Source organism: Suricata suricatta, chromosome 16 (genome assembly GCF_006229205.1).
Source record: "Suricata suricatta isolate VVHF042 chromosome 16, meerkat_22Aug2017_6uvM2_HiC, whole genome shotgun sequence".
In the NCBI taxonomy this organism is placed as follows: Eukaryota; Metazoa; Chordata; class Mammalia; order Carnivora; family Herpestidae; genus Suricata; species Suricata suricatta.
The window spans coordinates 22,434,044-22,454,032 of record NC_043715.1 but is presented as its reverse complement, the minus strand read 5'-3'; the positions used below and the strand labels follow the sequence as shown (position 1 = coordinate 22,454,032).

The following is a 19,989-nucleotide window of genomic DNA, read 5'->3' as shown; positions in this document are numbered from 1 at the left end:
CCAGAGGCACAACCCATGAGAGAACTGATAAGCTAGACCTGATTAAAACTTAAAATTCCTTCTCTATAAAAGGTACTGTATTTCACTGAATGAACAGGCAAGCCACAAACTTGGAGAAAATGTTGCAAAAGACATATCTGATAAAGAACTGTTATGTAAAATACATAAAGAACCCTTAAAACTAAACAATAAGAAAACAAAAGTACTAACTTTTAAAAATATGTGTCAAAGACATTAAGAGACACCAAAAGAAGACATAGAGCTGGCAAATATACTTATAACAAGATTCACCACATCATATGTTTTCAGGGAAATACAAATTAAAACAATGGGATACTACTACACATCTATTAGAATGGCACAAATCTGAAATACTGATAACGTCAAATTTTGGTGAGGAAATGGAGCAACAGGAACTTCCACTCATTACTGGTTGGAATGCAATGGTACAGACACTTTGGGAGACAATGTGGTGATTTACAAAACTAAATATGTTCCCACCATACAATTCTGCAATTGTACTCTGTTACTTACTTCAAGGACTTGAGAACTTAGATTCTCATAAAAACCTGCACATGGATGTTTATATCAGCTTCATTCATAATTTGCAAAACATGGAAGTAACTAAGATGTCCTATAGTCAATGAATAATAAATACATGGTGATATACCAAGACAAGGAATATTATTTAACTCTTAAAAAATGAGCAATCAAGTCATGAAAAGACATGGTGGAAACTCAAATGCATATTACTAAGTGAAAGAAGGCAATTAAGAAAACTATATACTCTATGATGCCAACTATATGACATTCTGAGGCAAAACTATGGATACAATAAAAAGATCAATAGTTGCCAAGGGTTGTTGGGGGAAGGGAGAAATACACAGAAAGTTCAGAGGATTTTTGTGGCAGTGAAAATATGTATCATATTATAATAATATATATCCTTATAATGACATATATCCCTATATATTTGTCTAGTATTATATAATATACAACACCAAAAATAAACCCTAAGGGAAACTATGAATTTCAGTGATGATTATGTGTCAGTGTAGGTTTATCCTTGGTAAAAAGTGTACCATGCTGGTGAAGGTTACTGGTAATGGGGGAGGCTATGCAATGTGGGACAAAGGATATATGAGAAATCTCTGTCCTTTGCTCTTAATTATATTCTAAACCAAATACTGCTCTAAAAAATTTAAGTCTTTAAAAATTGTTTTAATCTTAAAGAGAAACAATTTTTCAAAATTATTACTAAAATACAAATTTCACGGTCCTGGTTCTTTAACAACAATAACAATAAAAAAGGAACTGAGGGGACACCCAGGTGGCTCAGTTGGTTGAGCATCTGACTTTAGCTCAGGTCATAAGGTCACCGTTTGTGGCTTCAAGCCCCATCTTGGGGTCTTTGCTGACAGCTCAGAGCCTGGAGATTGCTTCAGCTTCTGTGTCTCCCTCTCTCTCTCTGCCCTTCTCCTGCTCACACTCTGTTCCTCTCTCTCTCAAAAAATTATATTTTTATAAAAGAATTGAAGAATGATTCCACACTAGTAGAAAGTGTATTTGTATTTAAGCCAACATTTTCTGTCTCAGTTGTTGTGCATCACTTCCTGAAATCATAGACCAACTATGTAGAGGGTTGGCACTCTATATGAGGTATATGGGTATATAGCTCTTTGGTAATGAATTTGTACTCATTCCTGAGTATTTCTTTCTTTTGCTAGAATTTAAATTTCTAGGTCAAAATTAGGGGACATTCCTTTTTTTTCTTAATTTTTTGTTTGTTTACTTTTGAGAGAGAGAGAGAGAACAGAGTGAAGCAGGAGTGGGCCAGAGAGGGAGACACAGAATCTGAATCTGAGTTGTCAGCATGGAGCCCAAAGCGGGGCTCAGACTCACGTGCTGTGAGATCATGACCTGAGCCAAAATTGGATGCTTAACCAGCTGAGCCTGAAAATTAGTGGACATTCTTAATGGTTTTGATACATAGCCTTAAATATTTTTCAACAAATATAATTATAATAATAATTATTAATACCTTTACTATTAGGTCTTGACTTAAGTACTTTGTCCAACACCTATTAATCCTGCATATTACTGTTTTAAACATCACATTTGCTGACTTCGTAAGGAAAATTTATTTATTCTTTTGTGTTTGCAACATATTGTGACAGCCACAGAGAACCACTACTTGGATTTCACTTCAACCAAGAATTTGTCTAAGAGTGTGGTTAGCTGACATCTTCCAGATGAAGCATCTTTAAGGTTAGTTTTAGTTTGCAAGCTGAGCACTACTCTTCCCAAGAACATCAGAGCCAAAGATTGAGCATGGCGAGATGGTATTAAAGCCTACCCATGTTTGTAAAATATGAGATTTCTTTTAAGAGTCATTTTTGCTTCAGGGACCCCATGGGTTTAGCCAAGATGCTGTCAAATCTGCACTGACTTTTTCCTGTCTCCTCTCTGCTTAACTTGCCTGGGTATCATCATAGTATGACGGGCTTCCCTACCTAATTCTATTTCATGCCTCTTACGGACTGGGTGTTTATGTCCCTCCCAAAATTCGTACGTTGAAAGGTAATCCCCAGTGTGATGATATTTGGGGCCAGGAGCTTTAAAAGGCAATATGATCATGATTCTGACGCCCACAATACAGTACTAATGCTTACATACAAAGAGGCCAGGGAGCGAGCTCGCTCTGTTTCTACAAGAATACAAGCCTGGCATCTGCAGTGTGGAAGCGACCCCTCACTAGTTCCTACCATGAATCCATCCTGATTTCAGACTTCCAGCCCCAAGAACTGTGAGGAATACATTTCTGTTTCTTTTAAGTCCCCTAGTTTAAGGTATTCTGTTACAGCAGCCAGAACTAAGACAGTGTTTCTTTTATCTTTTATAGCTCTTCACCGCTAAGCCGCTTCTCATTCTGTCTCAATGTCTTTTCCAGAAGACGTAACTGGTACACATCTTTTGGTCGCCAGAAAGTGTATTTACTTTCCATTTGCTTACAAAATAAAAATCCCAAATGCTTAATGGTCTTTGCCCTTTTTTCTATATGTTTCTGACATAAAAGTTTAAAAAAGTGTTCTTAGTCGATTCCCGTATAACACTTATGCCCTTCTCTACCAGAAACACTCAAAAAGAATTCCTACCAGTTTCAAAAATATATTTAAAAAAAAAAACAGAGAAAAGGAGTCACAAAGGCAAATTTAGATTGTATGGGAACAACTTACACTCTGCTTTCATTTGAAAACACCCAAGTGTAATTATACAGGCATTCACACAAAAATGTTTATGTTTCACTTATACATATTTGTGTTGCAGCAAAAGAACTTAAGCTGACTGCTGATTATTGAATTTAGCCTCAATTTTGTTCTGCATCACGTCTGCTTTAATTAAAAATCTCAACTTAACTTAACCAATATTTATTAAGCAATTACTATATATGTTCTCAGAGTATCAATCTCTCCATTTTATTTCCCACGATAGTATCTGAATACACGTTCTAAAATTATTTTGTATCTTTCAAATCAGAAACGATAAAGCTAAAATAAGTGTACGTTGAACTAGATACTCATTATACTGGGTAAAAATGTAAATATGAAATGTTGCTGACATTTGATTAAGCAAATGGCATTATATGTCAATGAGACTTAAAAGTACCCAAATCCTCTGACTTAGTAGGGGACTTTTATTATCTATACCCCATAGTAATTTATTCTTGATATATGAATTATTTAAATGTTATCACCATGCTCCCTTGTATTTATGTTGAAAGCAAAAATCTGTCTTCCAAAATGGATTGAGAGATACTTGTAGGCTGACATTAGCCTTTGTGAATTTTTCTACTTATATTTAATTCAGTGTCTGGCACACTGTGAATGCTGAATACATTTTTGCTGGATTATAATGGGCCTGGTGAACAAAAAGATCCAAGTGGACAAATAGTCAAGGAGCAAAGGAGAAAACGATTCCACTCCACTTAAGCAATCAACACAGTTCTGTTTTACAGAAGCTTTGGGCCATAATTATTCCCTGGGAAAAGTAAATTTCAAACATGGCTTTGAAATTAAGGACCTGGGTATGAGTCTCAGTTCTGCTCCCAACTCTGTTCCTGTGACTTTGGCCAACAGGACATCTCCAGATCTCGATCTCAATCTCGATTTCTCTCTCTCTCTCCCTCCCTCCCTCCCTCTCTCTCTCTTCCAGCTGATTCCCTTCTCTGACACTTCCCCTAGGGTCATCAAGGAGCCCAAATGAAATGAAGTTTATGACAGACTTCTGTCTTCGCTGAGGAAGAATGTGTAATAATGGCCCTAATTAATGTCTTTTAGAAGAGTTCTTTCCTGTTCCTAAATCTAAAATCAATTTTAAGCCATGACCTATTTATATATAAATGTACTTTTTCTCACTTTTAAATGCATGGGGATTTTACACTTTGAGTTAAAAAAAAAAGCAAAGGGAGGCTTTAAATTTTTAATTTAATTAATAATTGACTTAATGGTAAGACATGGAAATTTATCTCAATAATACTGAAAACTCATGAATCAAAGAAATTATATTATACACATAATATATGTAGCTATATACTGAATTTGTCAATTGGGAAATTTGCATACCAAACCACAAGATACAGAATAAATCTTCACGCAAAAGATAATGCTATTTATAATAATTTTTAAGTGTGCTGTAAAAAATTTTGTTTTGATTTTGAAAATAACTTAATGATTTCTAAAATTTGTACCCCCAGATTCAGGATACTGGATTGGTTTAATATTGGCAGTACTAATACTACTACTACTATTACTATTACTGCTATTACTACCACCACCACCACCAGTCCTACTATCTTCATAAAGATGTCTGGTGGGTAGACATCAGTATCCTGATTTATAAATAAGTAATCTAATAGCAAATATAATAATATCCATCCATGGGATAATTACCACATATCATGCACTGTATGGTTGTTATTTATTACCAGATTTGATTTTCATTCTAACTAATTAAATAAATTCCACACCCAATTTATAGATAGGGGAGTTGAAACTAAAAAAAAATTTATAAATATTACTCACGAAGTGCCACAGAGGCAATAAGTAAGTGACTTTATTCTTAAGTCTGAAATTTAAGTGTGCCTGATTGATGTATAAGCACATTTTTTCCCCCAGGATGAAAAATGGTGCCAGGCCATCTGTTAAATAGGTGATATTCTATAAAGGGTCTGCAATTTGTTTTAATCAGCATCAAAATGATGGCCGGGCTTGCCATGTACCACACATTGCACAGGAGTAACACATTCAAATATTATTGATACAGGCAGTGAAGTACTTAACCATGACATTTCATAATCCAAATCCCGAGAAAAGTGTTTCCCTGAAGCAATAACATGGTAAATAGAATTCAAAATTTAGGCCACAAACCTGTCTCAGGCTCAATGGAAAAATAAGGCTGCCCTTCCAAGATACTATAAACCAACTTTGCACTGTTTCCATAAACTGGGTCATCAGCGTCAGTAGCTGTTACATTAGTGACAGACGTACCTAAAAAAAAAAAAAAAGTAAAAGAAAAAGAAAGAAAAAAGAAAAAGAGGGAGAGAAAAGATAATAATTAACACATTATCCTTTGCCAAGAGCTAAATTTTGCCAAGCATATCATACAGAAATCCATGTGTGGGAATAAGGAAAAAAATAAATCTCTTCAGAAATATGGAGATAAACTACTCTGTCATAACTTCAAAATATCTAAGTCTCTTAAAAGAAAGAGTTCTTCTAGGATGGAATACTAGATAAAGATAACCCTTGTAGAATCAATATTATTTAAGATTCCGTATCTGTTTTCATTTTAAAGATACCTATCAGATTCATGTGGGCTTGGAGAATATGGAAAGGAAACATATCAAAGAAACATGAAACAGAAAATTAATAATCTAACACCTAGCATTTAAGTTTTGCAAAACTACAACTGAATGTACCTGAAAAAAAATGGCTGCTAGAAAAAGTGTACAGAAATATCAGAGGACTATTTCATCCATTTTATCTAATTCTTTAGAATATAAAATTAGATTGGAACCACCAATTAATCACCATGTTCAAGGGATTATACCTTATGGATAATAGAATCAAAACGTTTTTTCAGATTAATTTTCTATGTGTTATTCACTCATTCATTCAGCAACTGAGCACATACAGCTTGCCTGACAGGAAGTAAATCTACTAAGATAAAATCTACACTTAAGAAGTATACAGTTTCCTGGTGGAAGGGAAGAAGAGGGGCTGATGCACGTGCACGCGTGTATACAAACACACACACACCCACCCACCCACACAGAACTTCAGCTGAATGTAATAGCATGTCCGGACCTCTCACTTACTCCACAGAGAGGGTGGTCAGGGACAGTACAGCTTTCTGTGATACGGCGCCTTTGACTTACTTTATTAAAGACAAGTAGACTTTAATCAGGAGAATGGCAGGGAAGTAATTCCAAGCAATAAGCCAAGCATAAGTAAAGGCAAAGTAGTCTGACAGACTTGTGAAATTCTGGGAACTGCTAAAACTGGGAGCATTTGGAGATGTCTGGTGTGGTGACAGGCTTTAAGTTCTGTGAGGACAGGGTCAATGTCCTTAATCCAGTAAGGGTTGGACACAGAATACAGTAAAACCCTGTATTATAAGTAACTTGCTCTGCAAGTGTCCCACAGGATGAGCAAATATTTCTAATGAATTTAAACTTGATACATGAGCAATGCCTTGCAATACAAGTAGTACCTGATCACAACTGAGCCAATGGTTCTTGAAATTTGCTTTAATATACAAGTGCTTTGACTACAAGAATATTTCTGGAATGAATCATGCTTGCAAATCAAGGTTTTACTGCAATTATCAAACATTGATAACTGAATGAATTGGCAAATAAATAATCTGATGATTTTACGAGAAATGGTATCTACGTGGCATGGAGGAATTGCCTAGCAAATAGACTCTCAGATTCCTTAGAGAAGTTTTACTGGGGAGTTCTCTTTAATTGCTATCTATGGAGAACAGAACCTTATTAGGTGGAAAGAGCCCTTGGGCTGGGATGCACTCACAGTCACCACTGGACACTCTATACCTGACATGGTCATTGGGGAACTGGCGCCAGACCTTTATACCCCAGCACTGTCCAGTTATTGGATGTGGGAACCCTCTGAGAATGGAGCCTTGGCCTTGAATCATGCGGCTCTCTTCGGCTGGATGATCTTCAGCCCTGAGATGCCAGTAACCGACAGTCTCAAGCAGCAGGGGGAAGAGTGTTTTCAACCTGAAGGACAGATCTGAGCAGCATACCTCCATGTTTACTGAAATAGGATAGAGCTTTTGCAAGATCTTGCCAATCAAAATATTTTTAAGTGTTTTGAATCATGGTCACTGTACAGGAAAATGTGGTAATACTATTTATTGAGCGGTTGATAGTTCCATAAAATTGGAATTTCTACTCAGCATTATGATTCAGAGGTTCTACAAAATCTACAGTTAGGAAAAAAAAAGCGCCTCATGTTGGTTGTGTAATACATTTCATCAGACACTGGGAACAATATCAAAGAAAAAATAAGACTCACTTTCAAAAATAACTCATCAGCTGGCTGGTGAAGATGAGCACATGAAAGTACAATATTTGTAGTTATTTGAATATTGTGTGGGATGGAAAAGAACTGGAGGAAAACCTTCCAGGTAAGAGGAAGAAAATTAAATAAATAAATTTTAGGAGGAGATCTGATAGGAAAACTGAGTCATCAGGCTAACTTTGGAGATGCAAGCTAGAGCACAACAGGCAGACGTCATTTGAATACCCCGATGGGCAGTATTGGCTGCTCCTATAGGAAACAGAGAAGGTATTTAGGTTGGAGACCAACCCTACGCTGTGGGCCTCTCCTCTATGAGTGTCCCCAGATTTAACTGGAGAAAGTGATGTAGAAGATGAGATCAGACTAGATATGAGGTGACAGCAGTAGTCCAGTTAGGGGGTGATAAAACATTAATGCTAAATATGGATATTGATGCTCATTTTCTTGAATTCATCCTTGTAGTAAGTTTCTGTAAGATGTTCAAAAGAAGGTGAACTGAGTGAGGGGAACTCTTTCTGAGCTTTTTTATCTAAGTCTATGATTAGTTCAGAAAAAGTTAAAGGGGAAAAAAAAGAATGAATAGCAAAAAAAAAAAAAAACTCCAGAGTTACTGAGAGCTGATAGTACAGAGATTCATGAGAAAGGGTGGCCTCTTCCATGCAGGAGTCCATGTAATCATTGTTTTGCTTTGTTGAGTTGTCTTGTGTGCATTTTTTTTTTTGTAGGAGAAATGCTTCACACCCCCCCACCATTATGAAGTAATACATTGTCAGAAAAATGAAGTCAAGTATGATGTTAAGCTAATTCCATTCTAGGCACTGCCTAGGCCCTGGAAACAAAGAGAACAGTCAAAAATTCCTATCATTGGAGCACCTGGGTGGCTCAGTCGGTTAAGCATCCAGCTTCAGCTCAGGTCATGATCTCACGGTTTGTGGGTTCGAGCCCCACCTCGAGCTCTGCGGTGGCAGTCAGAGCCTGGAGCCTGTCTTCGGATTCTGTATCTCCCTCTCTCTCTGACCCTCCCCTGCTCACGCTGTCTCTGTCTCTCAAAAAAAAAAAAAAATGACTGGCTCTAGATTAATCTTTTTTTGTTGTTTTTTTTTTTAATTTTTATTTAGATTTTGGGGGTACCCCAGTTCAGATCAATGGCATGGCAATATGGGGATGGAGGTGGAGTATTTTTAAAAGACTGCTCAAGCAAGTCTTAGGTAAAGCCATTGTTCAGAATGAATGTAGTGGACCCTAGATTTTTTATAATTTAACTCCACTCTCCTCTAAAGAAACATTAATTTCTATCATGATTACTTTGAAGAATTCTTACTCAGAGTTGTTTATATATCGAAGTTTTTAAAAACCATTCGAAGTGCATAAAGGTCATGGTGATGATTTTTCCTTACATGGAATTTAGGGACCTTTCTTGGAAACTTCACTAATACAAGACTGATGATGATTCTGTCTGTTTTCACTGATTAATGTAACTTGATCTTCTCTAATTGTCTCATCATATGACCAAACACTGAGGCAAAAGAAAGGGACCAGACTTCCATCACTTCCACGCTCTGTATTTCAGTTTTTTGCATATCCGAAGTTAATCATTTTTCATTCTGCACACCTCGAAGTTCTGTGTGAGAATCAAATGGGATGATATTAAGTAGAGTCAAGGACTCAGAGGACACACTTAGAGTCATACTGTCTTGAACCATGACACTAGTTTTATATCCAACTTTAACTTCTAGGGAGTCTTGTGTCCTTGGCCAAAGTAACAAAACTTTTCTAAGCTTTGGTTTCTTAATCTGTAAAAAGAAAGGTAAGAGTAACTGCTACCTCCTAGGCTTGTTAAGGTAATTAAATATAATAAGTGATGCAAACGGTAATGAAGAGTCATTGACACTTGATATCTCTGAGACCTTACGGTCACTGTTATAATATGTACATTATATGTGCATGCATGAGAGACTGAATACCAAACTCATCTTTTATCATTTTAAGTGGCGGTAGATGCTGTCATTTATAAGCGTTGTGCCTAATTAATTTAGTAGTAGTGTATACCCTTAAATTTGAGGAGAAATCACAAAAAGACATTCCCCAATGTAATAATATGTTCCTGTCCTCAATAAGAAAGTAACTTCGAAAATACACAACACACGCACACACTCAATCTCATTTTCTCCCATCCAGTTTATCTCCTTTCAGTTTCCTCTGTGGTATAAAATTGCTGGGGGCTCACAAATAAAATGTGTTTGGATGTAGCAAGCACAAGGCCAGGCACTGGGCGCATCATCAGTACAAGTTTCCCAGGGTTATCTGAATGGGTGGCATTCGAATCAATGCCCTCTCAGCCCATGCAAATCCCATACTTTTGTGAGGATGAACTACTGTCCCGGAAAATGCAGCATAGCTGAGGCAAGCTCCTACCCACATCCTCATCCATGATATTTCTGCCTGGTATCTGGCTTCCCGGGAAATCCGCATCCTTCAACTTTAGACATCTGGAAATGAAAAGGCAGCACTACTTCCCGTCAAGGATAATATTTCTCCTAATAGTGATTCAAGACTGTTGATGCACCTGTACACTGGAATAGATGTGTGTAGAGGTTTTGTGGATGCATTTGTCAAATGATTACCCAGAGGGGGGAAAATGATGCTTTGAGGTTAATCTTGCAGCAGAAAAGATTTCTAGTCAAGCTGTGGTGTCGGCTTCTCCATGGAAATGCATGCAGAATGCAGACCACAGAGGCAAATTGAAAAGTGTAAGCCTGGCAGGATAACGTTTCTTCAAAGCGGCAAGTGTTGGTGTGTGATAAATAGGACCCTGCGTAATACCCAGGAAATATAACAACAGGATTCTCTGTTTGTGTTTTCATTTGGAACTGTTTCTGTCCCTTTGTCGAGGATACAAGAGACTCATTTAGCTGGTGACTATAAATTTGACACTGTGCCATTTCTCCAAGAAAGCCCCTATTATAATCCAACTTGATGCTGATCCTAATTATAATAATATAACGGTTGTATTTCCAGCTGTTGTCAACAAAAATGATCCCTGTCACCACAGTGCATCCTGCTAGTATCAACTCAAGGATGAATACGTCAATTCCAAGGTGCATTCTGCTTTTAATAAGCCCAGTTTTCTGTGTTTAGTTTCTTGGTTAAGTGAGATTTGCCGATGTGAGCTTGGATTTTAATTAACAGAAGGCTCACGGTATCGTTTGCCTCCTGCCACACCTGAAAGTTCCATCCCGTTAGCAGCAGGGCCCACATCTTCCCCCTATAAGGACAGCAAACACTACAAGCAAAATTAACCATCAAAAATTTTACACTGTCAGGTTAGAGGTTCCAGTTTGCTGACAAACTAAGATGAAAGGCCTTCGGGAAAATAAGATGTTGGGTTGGGGTAGTGCAGCTCTGTTAGCTAGACTATACTTTTTTATGAGCAAGTCAGCACACCAATTCTGCACATTATTCAGAAAGAAAAATGCTGGTGCTGACACCCTGAGCAGGAAAACAAAGGTCTGGTGCAGCGTGAAAATGTGCACACTGGAAAAGCTAAAACTCTTATGATGAGAAGAACATAAACCCCATTTGCAAAGAGTCATTTGCAATCCATTTTCAGAGAATAAGCATTCTGATAGCAGGTGGGAAAATAAAGCAGCAGAACCCTTGCAATAACTGAAATTCTAAAAGGTGTATGTTCCTGGCCTTCCTGCTACCATCTTTAAACTTTGGCTTTGACCCTCTGGCTAACCAGATCCAAGTTCAGCACTACCAGTCCATGGACAGAGGACCTGGCGTAATCAACTGATACTGTCTTCTTAAACACTCACACATTCCAAAGATCAGAGGCCTAATGTGTCATAGCACGGAGGCAGCAGGCATTCGTTAGTTTAAGAAAACGAAACCCTCAGCCTATCTTCCCTCATCCTCCTTGTTAATTCTCCCAAGCAGCAGGCAATACAAGAGGTAGTGAGGCATAGGTGTTGCCATGGCAACATTTTTTGGTTGTTGTTGAATAGCAGAGCAATAATTTCTTAAGGCCTGCATAACTTGTTGACGTTTAAATTATCACTTACTAGAAGCTGAAGCATCTGGGCCTGGATGTTTTAAATGTGTGACGCCAAATCCATTATTTTTTTACTTTTATGGAAATATGCTCTGGGATACGTCTGCACATGACGGGAATGTATTTCTACAGGGTTTTTGACTGTTCTGTTCCCTCCCACCCCCCAAGTTACAACAGAACACAGACCTAATATGCTTACAAGAAAAGCTGAGAATAAACGCAGGCAGCCAACGCGCTTTTCTTCACGTCCCTCTGACCCCATAGTCTTCAACATTGCTTTTCCTGAAGGGCTTCAAGCAAATCCTCCCAATGCAAAGATGCCCTAAATCCTACTGGTAGCTTTTTTCCCCCCAGTTTTGCTATTTAATTATAGAAGACACCTGCCAAATATCCAAACCTCCAAGGAACACCTTAGGGGATCTTTAAAGGATGAGGAGGATTAACATGGATCAGTATGTTTTTTTTTAACCCTACACATGGAAAATTCGTTCTCAACCAAGCTCTGAGTGAAATAAATAGTGAAATGTGCCATCTGCAAGCAGGAATACAGGATTTTACTTCCTTCTAGGAACTTCTGCTCTGAGCAACTACTGATTACACTACGGAAGTTAGTCAAGGTGATAAGATCAAATCCTTTTCTTCTTTTTTGGGGATCAATCTTGCAGTTTATAAGAGCCAATTAAACAGGATGCAAGAGGAGTATGTGCTTGCCATTTCATTTCAGAAAACGGTCTTTAAGACACACACCACACAGTGAAATCCTAAACAGTCACTTCCTCCTCCTCCATCTCTTGCAAAGGCCTAACCATTGCTCACTGGGTGTTCTTCTCACGTGCCAACTCTCAGCCTGTAGTAAAATGTTGCTGCCAGATTCTATGTGCTCCAAACTGAATTTATTATGGGAACAGGGACAGATTCTTAACTGCAGTCAGGCGGATGGACAGCACCGAAATGCATCCTGTCATTTCTCTGGCTCTATGATTAGGGACATAAACTGAGGAAATAAAATTCCATTTCCATATTTTATTCTGGAGCATTTAGAGGTATAAACAGTTTTGTAACTTCATGCAACATCCATACACCCTTAACAGTGTGTTTATAAAATGAGCCTGAAACTTTCTGGAACAGTTAAACACTTCAGAAAAGGCGTTCGAGCACACAGATGTCTTCTATTCGCCCATGCATCACTTCCGCGAACATCTGTAATGTGCATCGGGCAAGAGAAGTGAAAAATATTGTACGAAAATGTGTAACTGTAAAATCTCAGCCATGTTTACTAGGCACAGGAGAAAAGTACCTTCTGAGTTGCTCACAAACAGCACCAGGATGGTGGCCTGCCCACTGCTTTTGCAAACAGATAATGAGGACGATGGGAAGCCTGGTTGTGAAAACTAATAAGCTGTCTGTTTTGCAGTTCCGTGTGCATAAATAAAGCCTTTCGGAATCAGAATGACTCTTCTATTACAATGGGACCCAAAAAAAAGGATGTTTTCTTTTCTTAGGTTGTCTATTCCCAGTGATCAAGCCTTTGCTAATCCGTTACCTATGAATGAAATCCTATCAATACGTAAGAAGTAAACTAGCATCATTTATGCTTTAGACTGACAGCTATTTCCATCCTGACCTTGCAAAATTATGCTACCAGGGGCTCTGTGGGTACCTTCTACAATGTGTCAGGACTGCAGTCGGTAGAAGCTTCCTTCATTATATTTTATTATATGAACTCATTCATTCACGCGCACAAAGGCTATCTGCATGGTAGGTGCTGTGTGCTGAGCTCCGAGTTAGACGTGGAGGGCACAAGAATGTGCAGCAGTCAGAGTTTCTCTCCCAAGCGGGTTTGACGTTTACTTTAGCAATGTTTTCACAGGGTTTCACTGTGCTACAGGAAACTGCAAATCTTTGTAAAATTTATTTCTAGAAGGCATCAGCACGATGTCGTGGAACACAGGCATATGCTACAATCATAATGTCAGAAGTTTTGCTCACATCCTCTGATTATTAGACTGAGATCACAGTCCACATCAATGACTTGTCACTCTCATGCAGGATTGTTCTTTTACATCTATGAGACTCAGTCTCCTAATCTAGAAAATGGGAATATCACCCACTTCATCGTCTTATTCTGCTCCATATGGATAAACAATCAGTATTCCCTGGATGAGGGGACACTACCTCAAGCTGACCCCTGCCTCTCTGTGGCAGCTACATATTTGATGAAGGATGCATTTGAGCTTTAAGAGGCATGAGAACAAAATTATAACCACTCGAGTGGCTGTTCATTCTTTACTCTTTTAGAATGAGCTTAATTCTCTAGTTAAAAGCTAGGAGTTTTAAAAATGACAGCAGCATAGTTGTGACTATAATCTCTTCCTTTCCATCTCCCCCTCCACTTTGCTGACATATAACTGACCAAAAAATAATTGTAGTATATTTAAAGTGGTCTACGACGTCATGGCTTGATATATGTAGACACTGTGAGATGATTACCCCAATCAAGTTAATTAACACACCGACCACCTCATGTTGTTACTTTCCTCCTCTCCTCCCCCAAATTTCATACCTGGCCAAGTGAAAAACCACTGAACCACTGAGCTACTGAGAAGGCAAAGTCTTAGATAAAAATATCTAATTGTAATATCATTACAGAGTAACGGTTTCCAGGACATCTTCTTTAAAAAAGCATTCACTGACTCACCAAATATGCCCTCCTGTATGTGCTGCCGTCCATGATGGCCATAGCTAAAAAGGAGGGGAGTTGGGCTTATTCGGGCCCTTCATTATCGCACTACAGTTTTAAGGAGCTCCTACTATGTGCCAAGCCTTCTTTTAGGCACCTTAGAGACTTTGCAGTTAGAAGAATGTGGCTTTCATGAAGGGCAGCTGAGGGGGTAGCCAGAACATAGCACGACTAACCAGTGATGTGATAAAGTGCTGTACGGGAGACAAAGGTAGTGAGTCACACAGGACGGGCAGCTACAAAGAAAAGGCTTCTGGGAGAAGGGCGCGATAATAGTGAGATTACATTTCAGAACAAGAATGATCTTGAGCCAAAGTTCAGAGTTTGGGTCACGAGTCAGGAAAAACCTCATGAAAGACGTTGGTACGCCTGCAGCTGACGTCCGGAAAACGTAACGTCAGAAAAGGGTTTTCAACATTCTTTTACCCCCGAGATTTCTAATCACCCCAATTATTTTTTTTTCAACCCACACACTTGCTTAAGCAGGTTCATTCCTATGATTCCCCAACACATCTGCCTAACTCATGCAGACCCAGATTCAAGACTTAGTTGTCCCTAAGCCGAACTGTCCCCTCTTCTGAACTCTAAAAATATGTGACTATCTCTGGGGGTATCGTTTCCTTTTATCCTTACATTGCAGTGTGCACAGATCTCTTTCCTTTCAAACTAAAAGCTTTTTTTAGTTTCTTAAGATATTTATTTATATTTGAGAGAACGGGAGGGGCAGAGAAAGGGAGACGCAGAATCTGAAGCAGGCTCCAGACTCTGAGCTGTCAGCACAGAGATGGATGTGGGGCTCGAGTGCATGAACTCTGAGATCATGACCTGAGCTGAAGTAGGGTGCTCAACCGCCTGAACCACCCAGGAGCCCCTGAAAGCTTCTTGAAAATATTCTTATTCTCTCACATTTTGCCATCTAATCCTCCTCTCCAGAATTAACCCACTCCTCTGCAAGGTGGGCTCATCCTTTATTTATATCAGAGGTAGAGCCACTTTATCCTAGTGGTACAAGCACTAAGAACAATGCCTGGTATAAAATATTTATTCTTTTAATCTTTGCAACAAGCCTTGGAACATCAGTTAAGATGATCTGCATTCAAACAGAAAGGGGTAAAAACCTATATTCAAGACCAGTTACAGAGGTTCCCAGCCTTCATAACTACGACACTCGTTCTGAATTTTATATCTTCAAGTGCAGAGAACGTAGGCTAATATTTTTAGTTTTACTTAAACTGGGGAAAATAAATAAACATCACATTCTTGATCCTAAGTCACTCCTTACTAGATGTTTTATATAGGGAAGTTCATTAATCCCTATTAGAAAAAACAATTCACCAATAGGGTTACTATGGACTGCATTTTTGTGTTCCCACCAAAATTATATGTAGAAATACATACTTGCAATGGGATATTAGGAGATGGGACTTTAGGTCATGAAGATGAGGTGTTTATAATGGGATAAGGAACCTTTTTTTTTTTTAATCCAAGTTAGCCAACATACAGTATAACAAAGGTTTCAGGGATAGAATGTAGTGACTCATCACTTACATAGACCACCGAGTGCTCATCTCACAAGTGCCCTCCTTAACGTTCATCACCCGTTTAGGACATCCCTAAACTCAAAACCCCTCCAGCAACCCTTAGTGTGTTCTCCATATTTAAGCATCTCTTATGTTTTTGCCTCCCTCTCAGTTTTTATCTTACTTTTCCTTCATTTCCCCTATGCTCATCTGTTTTGGTTCTTAAATTTCACACGAGTTAAATCATATGATATTTGTCTATGAATGACTTATTTCACATAGCACAATAAATTCTAGTTCCACCCACATTGTTGTAAATGGCAAGATTTCATTCTTTTTTACTGTCGAGTAATATTCCATTGTATATATATACACTATCTTCTTTTTTGTTTGTTTGTTTGTTTGTTTTTACTTTTATTTGCATGTATTTTATGCAGAATTTACTCCCGGGCCATAAGTTTTTGTTTCTTCAGTTTCTTCTGGGATATCTTTTTCTTCTGTGCAACTTCCTCTTCTGGTTTAGGGACAATCTGCTCTTTTTCAGTGAGGATCATCTCAACGTGGCAGGGAGAGCTCACGTATGGGTTAATCCGACCATGAGCCACATCTTGGGGGCTTTGTTCACCTGGATGTGCTCAATGTACATCTAAATCCTTAAGTGCAGCATTACTCTCTGCATTTTTAAGCATATGCAGTAAAAATTCAGCACTCTTTTTAGGCCACCAACCCTGAGTCCAGCCCCACTGTTTCGCCTGGGCACACCTACCAACTCCACCATTGTAGCGTCGGAATGGCACACAGTGCTTCTGCAGAGTGACATCTTTAAGATACTTGGTGGCTTTTCAGATATGCGTACCCTTGATGGCCTGGGCAGTTTCACGGGTGTTCTTAAAGTGAACACGAAGATTTGAACCTCTTGATTTGCATGATTTTGTCAGGTTTTCCGGGTCAAGTGAATAGCGAACCATTTTCAGAGATCACCTGAAGAGCTTACGGGAAGAGCTATATACTACTATCTTCTTTATCCATTCATCAGTCAATGGATATTTGGGCTGTTCCTCTAATTTGGCTATTATTAATAGTGCTACTATAAACATATGTCCCTTCAAATCAGCATTTTTGTATCCTTTGTATAAATACCTAGTAGTTCAACTGCTGGGTCATAGGGTAGCTCTCTTTTTAATTTTTTGAGGAACCTCCATATTGTTCTCCAGAGCGGCTGCACCAGTTTGCATTCCCACCACCAGTGTAAGAGGATTCCTCTTTCTCTGCATCCTCACCAACATCTGTTGTTGTCTGAGATGTTAAGTTCAGCCATTCTGACAGGTGTGAGATGGTATCTCATTGTGGTTTTGATTTATATTTCCCCGATAATGAATGATGTTGAGCATCTTTTCATGTGTTTGTTAGCCATTTGGATGTCTTCTTTGGAGAAGTGTCTATTCATGTCTTTTGCCCATTTCGTCACTGGATTGTTTGTTTTTTAGGCGTTGAGTTCTTTATAGATTTTGAATACTGACCCTTTATCTGATATGTCATTTGCAAATATCTTCTCCCACTGCCTATTAATTCTGTTTACTGTTTCCTTCCTTGGGTGTGCAGAAGCTTTTTATCTTGATGAAGCCCCAATAGTTCATTTTTGCTTTTATTTCTCTTGTCTTAGTCAACATGTCTAGTAAGAAACTGCTTCAGCTAAGTTCAAAGAGGGTTGTGCCTGTTTTCTCCTCTGGGATTCTGAAGGGGTCCTGTCTTACATTTAGGTCTTTCATCCATTTTGGTTTTTGTATGGTTAAGAAAATGGTCCAGATTAATTCTGCTGCATGTCGCTGTCCAGTTTTCCCAACACCATTTACTAACGAGACTGTCTTTTTTCCATTGGATATTCTTTCCTGCTTTGTCAAAGATTAGTTGGCCAAACTTTGTGGGTCCACTTCTGGGTTCTCTATTCTGTTCCATTGATCTGTGTGTCTCCCTTTGTGTCAGGGCCATACTGTCTTGATGATTACAACTTTGTAATATAGCTTGAAGTCCAGAATTGTGATGCCTCCAGCTTTAGTTTTCTTTTTCAACATTACTTTGGTTATTTGGGGTCTTTGCTGTCTCCATAAAAATTTCAGAATTGTTTGTTCTAGCTCTGTAAAAAATGCTGGTGTTTTTTTGATAGGGATTGCACTGAACATGTAGATTGCTTTGGGTAGTGGGATTAGTGCCCTTATAAGAAGAGACAAAAGAGTGTGCCCCTCTCTTTTTCTCTGCTCTCTACCATGTGAAGACAAGGCAAGAAGACAGCCACCTGCGAACTAGGAAGCAGGTTCTCAGCAGAAACTAAATCTTCTGACTCCGTGGTCTTCCCAACCTCCAGAACTGTGAGAAATAAACGCTTGTTGTTTATGTCACCCAGGCTGTGGTCATTTGTTATCACAGCCCTGACTAAGACACAGTACATCACCTTCTCTTATTACCATGGTCTTGGTTATAATTTAAGAAGCTGTCATTCAACTTCAGTTCCACCTGACCCCAAATCAACACTTCTCCTACTGTATTTAAAAAAAAACCACACACGGGGATATACACATCTGTATTGTGATAGGAGTATATTTTAAATTAAATTTTACTTCTCATAAAAACATTGACCTTCAATCTCAAAAGAGTTACTGATATATCACCCATCCTAATTTCAAATTCTGGTTGGGGAAAGGACAGAGATACCATTATTTATCTCCAATTATGTGCTGCACACTCACTACACAGCATCCTTTACCTTCCCGTATTCATTTTTACACTACAAATATACCTATTAATCTGATACTGTTGTCTCCAACAAACTCAAAAGTGTGGAAAACAACATGCAATGAAGCTAAATATGTGTATTAAGGCAGAGTCAGTGATGAGATACTATTCTAACTCACTTTTCTTCTTTCCTCAAACCCAGAGAATGCAACTCTAAAGGTCCGGCACCTTACCATAAATAGTCAAGTTAAGTTGCGTGTCTAAAACCTGACCATACAACTAAGAAATTCACACACATATAATCCTTACAAATAACCAGGCTTGGCAAGAAAACTTCACCTTAGAGAAAATTAATCATAGGATTTGAAAATTAAGTCTACTAAGGTCAGTTCCTAACCCCATCCTTGGTAACTCTGGTGCTAACCTCTCATTCCTATACGTAGGAATTTGGGAATGCAGTTGACAGCATTTTTCCTTTCCTCCAGTTCATATTAAAGATGTGTGAGAACAAAGTCTTCTACAGTTGTAGTTGAGAAGTTAAATGTGGTCACATTAAATAAGCAGGTTGTAGCATGGAAAAAAATTACTAGATGAATGTAGCGAGACCCTGACACCTGTGTGCCTACACAGAGTTGGGGAAAAAAGGTATTGACAACTCTCCTGCCTTAATTAAAATCTTAGCCCCCCCTCCAAAAAAAGGAATAAGTAAAAGTCTAGGTAGGCAATGAGTTTACAAAAAAAAAAAAATGACTAAGGATCTGCCAACATCTTGAGTGGTTTTCCAATGGAGAGGATGGAAAGAGGAACAAAGGGGGGGGAGAGGGTGCGACAGAAAGAAACAGAATGAAAATGCTTCTAGCCCTGAAGATATAAAGCTGAATCTGAAGGGACCATACCTTTAAAGAGTTCAACAAAATAGCAGGAGGAAATTGAATTAATTTTTCATTTCTTCATCTTATTCTTCTATATCTTTTTGTTTGTATCCTTTTCTCTTTTTATTCTCCTTTCCTTAGTTCCTTCTTCCCAACCTACAGATATTTATCAATTGTTGGACACCATCAAACCATGCTTGGCCCTGGGGTCTTAAATGAATGAAGGTCCCACATGGCCTGAGAGGAGGGCTCACAGACTACCAGGGGGAGAGTTATGGAAAGAAACGGCACCACACAGGCTATAAGTTAGTTGTGTTCAAGTAGTGCGCGTGTGGAGGGAACCGGCTCCTAGGGAAAGGTGGAAGGCAGATGGGAGGTGTGGAAATGCAACTTCTCCTGATGATGTGAAATCACAGGCAGCTCAACTTCAAAGGTGCTCTGTGATTTCAGAATACTAACTTTT

General features: G+C 38.6%; 1 protein-coding gene and 1 pseudogene across 3 annotated transcripts in view; both read right to left on the bottom strand.

Annotated features, from left to right (window-relative positions):
* The window catches only part of CDH8 (cadherin 8), a 366,110-nt gene that overhangs the window by 197,434 nt on the left and 148,687 nt on the right, over positions 1-19,989 (bottom strand). For 2 of the 3 annotated variants that reach the window (XM_029925787.1, XM_029925786.1), the window contains exon 4: positions 5,427-5,546. The exons of the other annotated variant lie outside the window; for it this stretch is intronic. In XM_029925787.1, coding sequence (XP_029781647.1) covers positions 5,427-5,546 — 120 coding nt within the window. The remainder of the gene's footprint in view (positions 1-5,426; positions 5,547-19,989) is intronic. 3 annotated transcript variants of the gene reach the window in all.
* Positions 16,353-16,901, bottom strand: LOC115280723 (annotated as a pseudogene).